At 34.8% G+C, this 12,466-nt stretch overlaps 1 protein-coding gene across 2 annotated transcripts; it reads left to right on the top strand.

Annotated features, from left to right (window-relative positions):
- Nucleotides 1-7,771: 7,771 nt before the first annotated feature.
- On the top strand, nt 7,772-12,213 carry LOC133864997 (ras-related protein RHN1-like). 2 transcript variants are annotated; one of them, XM_062301455.1, is made up of 7 exons: nt 7,772-7,931; nt 9,167-9,244; nt 9,344-9,511; nt 10,404-10,452; nt 11,031-11,104; nt 11,446-11,539; nt 11,921-12,213. In XM_062301455.1, the coding sequence occupies exons 1-7, from the start codon at nt 7,893-7,895 to the stop codon at nt 12,019-12,021; spliced, it is 603 nt and encodes a 200-aa protein (XP_062157439.1). In that variant the 5' UTR covers nt 7,772-7,892; the 3' UTR covers nt 12,022-12,213. The 2 variants fall into 2 exon arrangements, with proteins under 2 accessions (XP_062157439.1, XP_062157440.1); XM_062301456.1 differs by having other exon boundaries at nt 7,778-7,935.
- Nucleotides 12,214-12,466: the final 253 nt, after the last annotated feature.

The raw sequence follows: 12,466 nt of genomic DNA, 5'->3' as shown, positions 1-12,466 counted from the left end.
TATCCTAACCGTTAGGTTTTATATATTAAGGATCTGCTTGCTTTAACATAAAATGTTTTTTAAGGAACGTTTTTCTTATTTTTCGGTGTTTGGTACGACCGAAAAATCGTGGTCAGACCGAAAACATTTTCGATAAACCATGAAAATTAACTTTCTTTAATTTCTGTAAAATGATTTTTTTTTTTTTTTAAAACCATAAACCAATTTTCAATTTTGAGTTTCTCCTTCTCAAATCACCAAAGTTCGATGGACACTGCCGGAGTTTGCTAGACTGCAGATGGAGTTCATCGGAGCACCGTCGGGAGCCACCAGACCACCGCTAGAGTTTTCCGAACCACTGTCGAAAGCATTCAAACCACCACTAGAACCCGCCGCAATGTTCGACGAAAGTTGCAGGCCATTTTTCATCATCGTTCATTTTCTGTACGAATCAAATGTCGAAAAATATTTTTAAAGAAATATTTTTAAAAAAAAAAAAATGATCAAATATTTTCCAACGAAAAATATTTTATGTAAAAATAAACAAAGCCTAAAAGTCAATTTCTTTTGTATGACATTTTCAGTTTATTAATAAAATTGTTTATTTTGTGAAATTTATTAGAACAATAGGCATATATATATATATATATTATTCCCATTTCGATTTTTTGTAATTATTTAACTTATTTCGGAGTTTTTTGGCCCATGTATTATTCACATGTCATGTAGTTGGTGAGAATCGTTGATGAATTAGTTGCTTTAGGTAGATGCCCATACCGTACGTCTTAATATTTTGTAAATGGTTGGTAAGGTAATTCGAATTCATTGAATGAATTGGGGACCAATTTAGGCCTTTTGGACCATCTTTTTACCGGCAATTAATCTTCCCACAAAGAGATATACACATTACACAATCTTCTTTTCTTATTATCGGCCACTCAGCCAGTTTCTGGTTTTAGTAGTAGTGTTGGTAATTTTGTACACGATTCGAAAATTCGACATGAACTGATCAATACAAAATTAGTAAATTAGACTTGATGGGTTTGATCCGTTTAGTTAAATGGGTCAAATTCGAATTGACCTATATAGTCTTATGTGAACACAATAAATATTTATACATCGACGCGATTCAAACCTGATATGTGAGCACGAATTTCCACTCTCAAAGTGATCTAGTACTTGAAGGCCGGGATCAAATATATTGAATTTAATTTCACTTGATCCACTCAATTATCCAAGTTTTGTTGTTGAAGAAAAAGATGATAGGTATTGATAGATTTGATAGGAGAATGAAATGGGTCATTAGAGATGTTGTGGTAAAGGCACCCAGCTAGCTAGCCGTACGGCCGGTACCTGTTGAGCTGCAGACAACTTTCAAGTGTTTTATCAAACAGCTGGGGTCGTAGCTTGATTAAGAGGGGATATGGTTGCACCAAGACTTAACCATCACTGTGAACCCCGCATGCAGCTGGCTGGGTCCTATAAGAGACCTATTAATTGTTACTTTAATTACTTGAATCTCAAACAAAGTTAACACATTCGGACCTTAAGTATGAAAAGGACTCCTGCTTCCACCATTTTCTTTCTTCTTCTTTTTCCCCTTTTTCTACTTCAACAGCACTACCAATTTTTATAAGTTTTGCTAGCTCGGACTTCGAACAATGGTTTTACAATTTTTTACACGATTTGTGAACTTGACAAAAAATTAAAGGGTTAGAGTTGAGGAGTCTAACTCATTTAATTAAATGGGTCGGGTTAGAATTGACCTATATAGTCTTATATTTATGCTTCGTCACGACCTGATCAGTCTGACACCCAATATAATAGTAGGCAATTTTTTATATAACTCGCAAACTCGACACGAATTTAATAAAAAATTAAATGATTAGAGTTGAGGGGTTTGACCAATTTAATTAAATGGGTTGGGTTATGATTGACTTATATAGCTTTATATCAATATATTGATACCATCCAAACCTTACATGCGAACACTAACTGCCACCCTGACTCTTCAAAGCCACTGCAGCTTCAAAAATACACGGGGGTTTAGGCCAATTTCCCACCCCCTCTCAACAAGAGAGAGAGAGAGAGAGAGAGGGATTCCTACGGATTAAACAAGTTAGCCTAAAGAGATCTAAATTTAATTAGCATAAAGATAAATAAAACTCAAGTAATTCTACATATCATATAAATGTCCATTAAGTATTCATCAAATAATGAGGTGACTTTTAAAATCATCATTGAGCATGTGATTGATTAAATGGTGAATTCGATCAAGTGGTAATTTTAAAAGTCACATTTTTGTTTGATGGACACTTGATGAATATTTATATGACATGTAAAATTAATCCTAAAACTCACTAGAAATAAAGAAAAAACTCTTAAGAACAATTTTATTCAACGAACGATCGATAATGAAATAAACACCAATGAAGCATCCCCTTTTATAGGTTGCAATTCTTGATTAATTCTAAGATTACTATAAATTTTAAAACAAACTAAATCACTCTCCTTAAGGGATAATATTTCCTAATTATTATTTTTTTTTTTTAAAAAAAAAGATATCTAATTCCTAATTAATAAGGATTTTTAACATAAGAGCTTCTAATCCCCTAATATTATATTGAGAAAAAAAAAATCCTTAAACTCTAGAAAAATATAACAAAATTTGTAAAAGAGAACTCCAGCAGCTAATATGTTCGTACAGTACTACAGTGAGTAGGCCTGTTTGAAGTTCGAACGCCTTCTTTCAAAAAAAAAAAAAAAAAAAATTAATTTTTTTTTTTAGCCAAAATATTAGACCTTGGGTACGTGTGGTTGCCCACGTACACATTAAAAAAATAATAATATTTCTTGCACAATAAATAATTTGTACAACAAAATTGGCGTGAAAATAATTTTCAATTTTTTTCCGCATAATATCCTTCCTCCTTCCAGGGCATTGTGATAGAGGGGTTTGAGAAATTAATTCTATCAAGCATCAATTGATGTTGTAGACACGAATTTTGGGTATTTGCTTACCACTTGTCACCATATAAAAGTATGTTTATTCTATTTAATTTATTAATTATGTTCTTCCATGATTAAGCAATGAATTGATTGCACACTACAGTGATATGATCAAATACACTGGCAACAAATTAGATAATTTTTTAGAGCTATCTGGTATATTATTTTTAAGGTTAAATAAATATGACCTCATGTGATTTGACGATTTTATTTTTTGCCCTATGTAGTTCATTTCGTATTGTAGATGATACATTGTTTATGGCTAAAGACGAAGATGATACCTCCATCCAACTTCCGTCCAAAACTTGATGGAAATTCACGTCACATGACTCAAAAAATTGACACGTGTTCTTATGTATAAATAATTTTTTTTTTTTAAAAAAATAAACGTAAAAAACTTTAAAAGATTAAAAGAAAAAACTTTTTTAAAAAATATAAAAAAGGGTGGTTAAGCCACATTCTTGGCCAAAATGGAGATCGAGAGTCAAACCACCCCTATAGCCCTTTAGGGTAATTCGGCCACCCCAAAGAGCAAATATATGAGTCACCCCCAAGAGTACTCTTGAGCCACCCCAAGGGCTAACCTTAACTCTGAGTTCCCTTTTCGTCTTATATATGGTCGTAGAGGTGGTCAAACTCACCTGAGGCCAATTTGGGTGGCTCAGCCACTCCCAAAGCTTTTGAGGATGATTTTGATCCCTCTCGTTTTACTCTTTGGGGAGAGACATAGAGAGTGTGAAGCAAACAAAAATTGACATCTAGGGAGGGATGAGATCATGGCTGATCCAATAACTTCTTGTTGATCCAAAAATCTTTTGTCGGTGATCCACAACAAAAACTCTAGCCTTGACCCCGCATTAATGAATTTAAAATTGTCTTGAAAAACCACTAGACAGAGTTGTCGATTTGTTGAAAATCATGGCACCAAATAGATCTCTCTTAGCATGCATGCAGTTAATAAAGGCATGCAGTTTATTCGTAATTTCAACGCATAAAGCCCCATGATCGAAGACCTTAGACAATAAACACGAAATGAAGTTACAAAGGCAGTTTATCTGTATATATAGTTCCAATATGTGTACAAAACTCCTCTACAACAAGATCAAGACATGCATACAGCAGAAGTTTATAAACTTTATCACAAATCTTATTCCTTTGCATGCAACCAGTTGGGTCCTCGTCGTCGTCCTACCCATATATATTCTGACCGATGGTATCTACACCTGAATGAACCTGGGTGACGTGTGGGTGAACACACGCAGTACTTCTTTCTACGTGGCTGAAGCATTGGCGCCGCTTGAATATGGTTAACCCCCGCCACCGCGGCCGTCTCCAGCCTCGCAAATTGCCTTGTTCTGTTCCTCCACTCATTGCTCATGATCACATCAACGAACCCAAAGAAAATCTCAACGTTTCCTCTTTCTTCTTATTCTTGGTTGACAGCTTATATATATATATATATATATATATATATATATAAAGTTTTGATTGAATTCCGAGAATTCACGAGGTGCGTTAAGGAAAGGTGAGGTATAATTAAGAGAAAAGTTTGGATTTATTCTCTGAAAAGAGACTGCTTTGCGGTTGGCTTTTATTTGTTAGTGGAATTCTGAGCATGCGCTGATTAATGGTCGTCGTAAAAGGTTATGAAACTTATCTAGTGAGGTTTACTCTCACAGCAAGCTCTTCGTACAGATCTAGCATGGTCTATGTATATGTGCTCAATGATGGGCCAAGTTAAAAGCTAAATTGGGCTATAAGGTATAAAAAGGGGCTTGCTGGTTGGTTGAACCTCGATGACCGGATATAGGGCTCGGAGTCAGATAACTCGATAAGGGAATAACCATTTTCAAAACGAGCCGTAAGAGCTAGGATTTGAGAACGATGACAATATATATAGGCATCTCAAAACGACATCATTTTAGATGACTATCTATTATTAATAAATAACCATTTAAAACAGCGTCGTCTTGGCAGAAAAAAATAACATCATTTCAATTTGTTGTAATCTTAGTAATTAATGTCGATTGGGTCAGATTATGTCAAAATACCAACTTCTTAAAACCTATTCTGCCTACCGAACCGACTTAATTTGTTGGAAATGGACAACGTCTATACAGCCTACCGGCCTCCAGCTATACGGTGTCGATTGGTTCAAGGCTAGCTGGTATATATTCAGCTTAATTCCAGGCAGTAGGTGGTTTTCTACACAACTCTAACTGGACGAAGGGATGGAGAAATCATAACAAAACTGTCACAAAAGGCAATTAAACTCGTACAAATTGTTGGAACTTCGATAGTCGTATGCATGGCACTTAATTATCACTAATCATATGCACAGAAATTCATTGACGTTTCCTTAAATATATAGAATGCTCATTTTCATATAGTATAGCCGTATAGGTACAACTGTACAATTAAGTACATGAAAATGACAACAATCCAAGCGATTGTGACGGACCCCAAGCTAATGTAGAACAAGAATCCCATGAATAATTTGAGAAAATTCATAAGATCGTGGCGGCCGGCGGCGGCAATACATTTAATTCTAGGATTTCTGTTACTAGCTACTTTAATTAGTTTTCGTTACGAATTATAAGTCTTCATTTGTAATAGCTATGAATTCTTATTCCTTAACGATTAAGGAATCCTCTTTCGATTTTTAATCGGATTTTAATACTATTTAGTAGACTTTTGTATAACTATTATACAACAACCGGATGATGTGTCAATAAAAATTAGTTATTGGATCAATACTTGTAAAAGAAAAGAAAAAAAAAAAAAAATCCCTGAAATGCTTATCCAAGCATTAATTTTTACTGTCACGTTATCAAATTGTATAACAATTATACAAGAGTTTACTAAATAATGTTATTCATTTTTATTTTTATTTTTTGTTCAGAAAACATTACTATTTTTTTTTATTGTGGTACGGTAATCATTTACATGTAAGAGTTGTTGTAAAAATATGTACATTAAACATTACAATTGGTGCCTTGTTTCTACTTTAGCTAACTTTTCTCTCTTTATAAAAGCCACATATTCAGCACATTTTAAAGTCATAAAGAGAGTTATTGGAAGCTTTTTGGATGTGGGTTCGAATTCTTAATAAAACGAAGAGTGAAGCCCAATACTCACACAAAAAAGTTCACACAAGTGACTGGTGAATGTTGTCACCAACAAAAGTGTATGCATATGGTAGGGCAATGAAGTGTTAAATGGTGCCATAGTGCATTAGTGGTGCAGCAGTAATAAGAGGAATACTTCATACATTTCAGCCATCGATATCCAAGATAGCAATATATATACAACAAATGCATAAGAAATGGGAAAAGTAGGGAGTAACTAAGCTAGGGAGATAGGAAACGATACATGCATGGTTGCAGAACATAACTAGCTTTTTCGATCTCGATTCAGCGGTGAACATGCATAACTACCATGACTCCTCGATCGATCTATGAAACCCATCACAGTGCCAAGCTGCACAATGTGCGGTCACCATGGACGATTCAGAAGCATGTTTGTTCTCATCCTTACCTACTAAACCATAATGTTGGTGGGAATACATGTGTGAAATAATCACATCAATTCCAGTGGAAAAAATCCCAATGGTCGCCTTCAATGATAAAAGGAGCACCAATCTTGATGAGTTGGTCTTCACGGCCGGTTTTGAACTTGTGTTTCGCAGCTAGGGTTTGCTCTCAAGATCTTTTGTATCTTTTTCTCAATTCTAAATTGTAACTAAAGAGTGTGAGATCTCTCATACACAAGACTCTTTTAAATAGACATGTGAATCCTAATTAATTAGGATAGGACTAGGAAACCAAATTTTGCACTAACACCAAGTCACACACCTATTAGGAGTTCTACTCCTTGTGCAATTAGGCCAATCCTAGAAATAAAATTAGATCCAATAGGCCTAGAACACTTATTATTTCAGGACTTGTTCTGCCAATAATTCTTATTCTACTAAAAAGTTGTAATTGTATTGTAGAGCCCTCTTGACTTTAATTGCATTTGACCCACCCTTCCATGAAATATACATATATAGTGAAATTAAAGTCAATTAAAACTTTATTGTCACTTTATTTCACTATCTCTTAATCATTAAGCCTTTGATTTAATCTCTTGATTATTCTTACGCTCTTAAAACAATATTTCATTTTTCAAAAAAAAAAAAAAAAAAAAACTATTTCATTGACTATATTAATTTTTAGCAACTCCTTCCTTAAATGTTTTGGCCCAAGACTTAAATTAATTAATTCCCATTAAATCTATCTCAAGATAATATTTTATGTCTTCGATTTTAATCAAAATCATTATAGATTCCATCTTTAAGAATTAGTAGTGTTCCCGCAATGCTATAGGACCATAAAAAATTTCATTCCTAAATGTATTTAAAAAAAAAAAAAAAAAAATTTGTAAGCGGATGGCAGTGCCATATTTCTCTAGCGAGAATAGTGCAACACAAACCTACGACTAACTAGTAATGCTAAAAGAAAGATTTTATTCGTATGTTGTCCCTTTAAATCTGAGTGTCTTTTAAAAGAGAAATGATTATTCACCACCTAAATATAAAGTTAGTAGGGGACCACCTTGCCACATAAACAGGATAATAAAAAATTGAATATTTAGGTGGTAGTGACTCATTCCTCCTTTTAAAATTACCGGGACAAAAACGGAACAAAAGTCTTGGTTTTGACAGTACTGCAACTACCAGTCAACGAAAAGTCAAAACTACCGGTCTTACCGGAGCCCTCTTCTCGGTCGGCTTTCTTGTTCTACATGCCGTAGAGCTTTCCCTTTATGAATACTTCATATAAATTTTGTTTTCAACCCACAACGCCCTCTCTCTCTCTCCCTCGCTCTGATAAACTTGTACAGTTCTCATCGGAGTAGTCAAAATGGCAAAGCCTGGCAACAAGATTATACAAGCCAAGCTGGTGGGTATGTCTTCCCCCTTTCTTGATTTTTTTATTTTTTATTTTTTATTATTATGTAATTATTTATCCTGACCTAAAATTGTTTATGCTAACATAGCCCATATATGAGCAGCTAGGTTTTAAAGTTTTATTTATATGTTATTCTAAAAGATGAATATGGTAGATTGGTCGGCAAAAGAATGATGTTTGAATGATATTTTTGTGGCTACAGAGTCTGAAGACAGTAAACAGTTTATGAGTAGATAATGTAATTGGTTAAGTTTCATATCAATTATCCATAACCTCTATCTCAAATGAAAAACTCTTAGAATTAGGCTGCTCAAGGAAATTGGATTCAATGGTATTGTATCAATATTTCGATTTTATTAAATTCACCAGTTCGGATGTTTACTATGTTGAATCTTGATGAGGTTTGCCGTTCTTGATATTTTCCAATTTATGATGATTTCTAAGAAAAACAATACAAGCCAGTCTGCTTTCCACACTTCCAGAATGTTGGATATCTTAGTTTTTGCTTTCTTTTTTTCCTATGCCTCCAAAGCCCACTGCCCACACTACTTTATTCACTAATTAGAGATTGGCATCCACTAGAAGTTTCCATTTCTGGGAAAGACCTCTTTTACAGAAAACCCGATGACAAAATCGTTTGAGCAGCACATACCACCTGGGGATGTCAAAGTCCATACTTTTCTGTTTTAATCAGTCTATTTTACGTCAAAATCGGTGTCTATTGGCATGATCTGCGTAACTTTTTCCATTCTGGTTCACAGTCTTGCTCCAGACTGTAGTTTACTTCTCTTGGTGCTCTCTAGGCATTGCTGTCTAAAATCAGGAGCTTAGCGCTGGATTATATGCTAGCCACTGCATTGTATTTTACACATGTAGATATGAATTTCATTATTCTTCCACTATGTGAGTTCGGCTGAGTTTATGACAGTAAATTACATCAAAGCAGGTATTATGCTATAGATACTCACATAAACCTCAATAGATGCTCTGGAACTCAGTTTGAATCAGCATCATGACAGAAACCATCCTCTGATTGTTGTGAATCCTAATATCTCCATTGCTTAGCAACTTACTTCAAGTTGAGACCAAGCTAATTGAACAATTTCTGGAATACTGTGTGGTTCTTGGCCTGATTTTCTAAAATATAGTGTAGCAAGAAACTTTAGCTTATAACTTATCTGACTAAGAAATCTCTCATTCTAACACTTGCAAAGTCTTCTCCACAGGTGCTTCTAGGGGACATGGGAACTGGGAAGACCAGTTTGGTCTTAAGATTTGTCAAAGGCCAGTTTTTTGATCACCAGGTTCATGTTTATCACATGTTTCTTCCATCAAGTTCTTTTCTTTGAATGTTCATTTACACATTTTAAAATTGAGGATCCCTGAAACTTCTCTAAATGCAGGAACCAACTATTGGAGCAGCTTTTTTCACTCAGATACTGTCCTTAGCTGAAGCCACAGTGAAGTTTGATATATGGGATACTGCAGGACAAGAGCGATATCATAGCTTGGCTCCTATGTATTATCGTGGTGCTGCTGCAGCTGTAGTAGTGTATGACATATCAAGCATGGTACTATTTATGGAAGTTCTTGTCACTGAATCTCGTTGGTTCAGCAATGTCATTGTTAGCATGATGAATTACATAGACACTACTCAATGAAGTGTTATGAATACAATTTGCCACTGGATTAGTTAATACAGTATTACTTGCAACTTTTGTGCCAATAGATTTATTTCTTCATGACAAATTGCCATGAACAAGTAATTCTTCTATAGGACTCTGCTTCCTTCCTTTGTTCTTCCTATTGAAGAGATCAGAAAGTTGTTGTAGGAGAGAGAGAGAGAGAGAGAGAGAGAGAGAGAGAGAGAGAGAGAGGGGAGTGGAACTCTCATTCCAACACACAGGATTAGACAATGTCAAACATAATTAATAGTCCTATATATTGGTTCTGTAATAGTCCTATCCATATATCCCTTGGAAAGCCACCTCTTAGAACAATATATCATGCACTTCCCTCCCTCAAGATATGTTATTTTGAAAAAATTCCTCCCATCTTCTATTTCACAAATAGTATGCGTGTGCATAATGTTCAGTGAACTGCCAACTAATGACACTTTTGGCTATGTGATATTTTTTTGTATTAGTCATCTCTTTTGCATTGGTTGACATTTAGTAGACAATCCTTATTTTCTAGGCAATGGATTTTCAGGTTACTATCATTCAAGTGTCAGCACTGAATATGTCTGTAAAGTTACTGTCTGCTGGTCCTATTTTCATATAGGCTGCATATGCTTGCCAATCTATCTTCTGCTTGTGGGTTCAAGGTTTCAGTTAATTTTGATTTAAAATAAGGCCATGTTTTTTACATATTTTCAGTCCAGTACTCCATTACACCAGATTCCATTTTTCCCATATCTTCTTTGTATAAGTCTTTACCCTTTATATGGTGTTTTGGCCTCAGGATACATTCACTCGAGCCAAAAAATGGGTTCAAGAACTGCAAAGACAAGGTGAGGTCATCCAAATTGGTGCTCTCAACATGTACTTTTTTTTCTGAAGTAAAAGATCCTTGATATTTAAATCATTTTATATAATTCACTATCTCTTATCTTGACTCAGTATGATGACCAATTGCATATTCTGTTTCACTCATCACTTGGTAATTCTAGTATGCCATTCATAAAAGCTTCTGATTCTGTGAATATTGCAAATTTATCATTGGATTATGTAATATGTATGACTCAGCTTTGTTGTTGTTATCACATTTATATGTCATATAAAGTGGCATACTTCGCTTTATCAACTTAGGGATTAGTTCCTCTCACCATTAATATCTCTTGGCCTAATTGTCAGTATCTTTAGTTTAAGATTATGTAATCTGCAGTTTTCTTCCATGTCAGGCCCTTCACTCTCTTTACTTTATACTCTAAACTAACAAATTAAAAATTGTGCTTCCAACTCTTCATTTAAATAATCATTTAGCTCTTTTCTCGTGCTTAAAAAAGAATGAGTAGTTAATTTTATAACAATTATTAATCTATTGATGGTATGTTGCTCATTATATCATTTCCCATGTCACTGTTTCTAGGAAATCAAAATTTGGTGATGGCATTGGTTGCAAACAAGTCTGACTTGGACGCAAACAGAGAGATCGAGACTGAGGTATGTACGAGATTCCTCCCCCCCCCCCCCCCCCCCCCCCCCCCTCTTCTTTAGAATGTGATTAAATTTCTTTATTTTTTTAGTGATCAGTTGTTCAATCAACAAATATTGATGTGCTCATACTATCCTGATCAACAAAATATTGGGTCTCAACGCTTCTCCATCTTTTTTCTCTTTTTAATACATCTGCATTACCGTTTTATGAAGATCCATGGTTATACTAAATTTGTCAAATCCAAAAGCACTTGGTTTGTTCGATAGGATTGATTGTGTCTAGTGTGCCACATATATTTAACTGTACACCAAGGGCTTACATACATCTTTTAATCTTTTTATTGCAGGAGGGAGAGCAATTTTCTCAAGAAAATGGGATGTTTTTCATCGAAACATCTGCAAAAACCGCACAGAATATTAATGAGCTCTTCTATGAAATAGGTAAATGTTAATTTCATTATATCAATAGAAGGCTATTGCTCCATTGCATTGGTCGGATAGCAGCAGGGCAATCGACCATACTGGCTTTCACTTCAGTTATAAAGAAATGTTGCAAAGTACAACAAACTTCCACCCAAATATAAGCAGCCATGTTTGCAGCATTGAAGCACATGCCCACATACACACGCATACTCACTCTGATTAACATGATCATTGGATACAAGCATTTGGCATGTTTAGTTTGGTTCGTCCTGCGTGACGATTGCATCAACTTAAGCCCTCTGTTTTCTATTTTGCATTTTCTTAGCTTTTCTTCTAGAGTTATTCTTGAGAAATTAATCTGCAAGGCTTGGATCATTCAATCAGTTCCACCTTTTGCAGCAAAAAGACTGGCAAGAGCAGCCCCTGCAAAGCGAAGTGGGATGAATCTAAACAATGAAACACAAGGTAGAAGAAGAAAACTACTTTGTTGTTCATTTTGATATCCCTATCATCTCAGGAGTGTTTGAGTAACCAATGATATGAAGCTCCTCTTCACTTTCATTGTAATAACATGCTCATTTTTCAGAACCGGGTCATTTCTTAAAGTCCCATATTCAGGTACTTCCAATATCTGTAAAGAAATTGCTCACACAAAATCAAATTTGATATAAAGGAACATAGTTCAAGGACAAGTTGTACTCTTTACAGTTATTTTTGGTCAGACCATGCATGAAATTGATGCTTACAGAAATCCCCCAAAAAGAAATCTATGATTCAATTTTGAAAGGGGCCTGGTGGAATTCCAAGACACAGAGGATGAAGGAGGCTCATGACTAAGACCTATCATGAAATGGACTGGACTCAATGAAAACAAGAAAAGAACATAAAATCTTTTTTACATCAAATAAGACGATTCCTTGTTTCTAAACCCATAGAGGAAGACCA

The sequence above is a fragment of the Alnus glutinosa genome, chromosome 3 (assembly GCF_958979055.1).
Source record: "Alnus glutinosa chromosome 3, dhAlnGlut1.1, whole genome shotgun sequence".
Classification (NCBI taxonomy): Eukaryota; Viridiplantae; Streptophyta; class Magnoliopsida; order Fagales; family Betulaceae; genus Alnus; species Alnus glutinosa.
This window is presented reverse-complemented; position numbering and strand designations above follow the sequence as displayed.

Bases quoted from the DNA above. Each gene is read 5' to 3' on its own strand.
- LOC133864997 (XM_062301455.1), top strand. From the start codon at position 7,893: ATGGCAAAGCCTGGCAACAAGATTATACAAGCCAAGCTG. The intron at 9,245-9,343 runs GTTCATGTTTAT...CTCTAAATGCAG, and splicing joins GCCAGTTTTTTGATCACCAG to GAACCAACTATTGGAGCAGC. The intron at 11,105-11,445 runs GTATGTACGAGA...TTTTTATTGCAG, and splicing joins ACAGAGAGATCGAGACTGAG to GAGGGAGAGCAATTTTCTCA.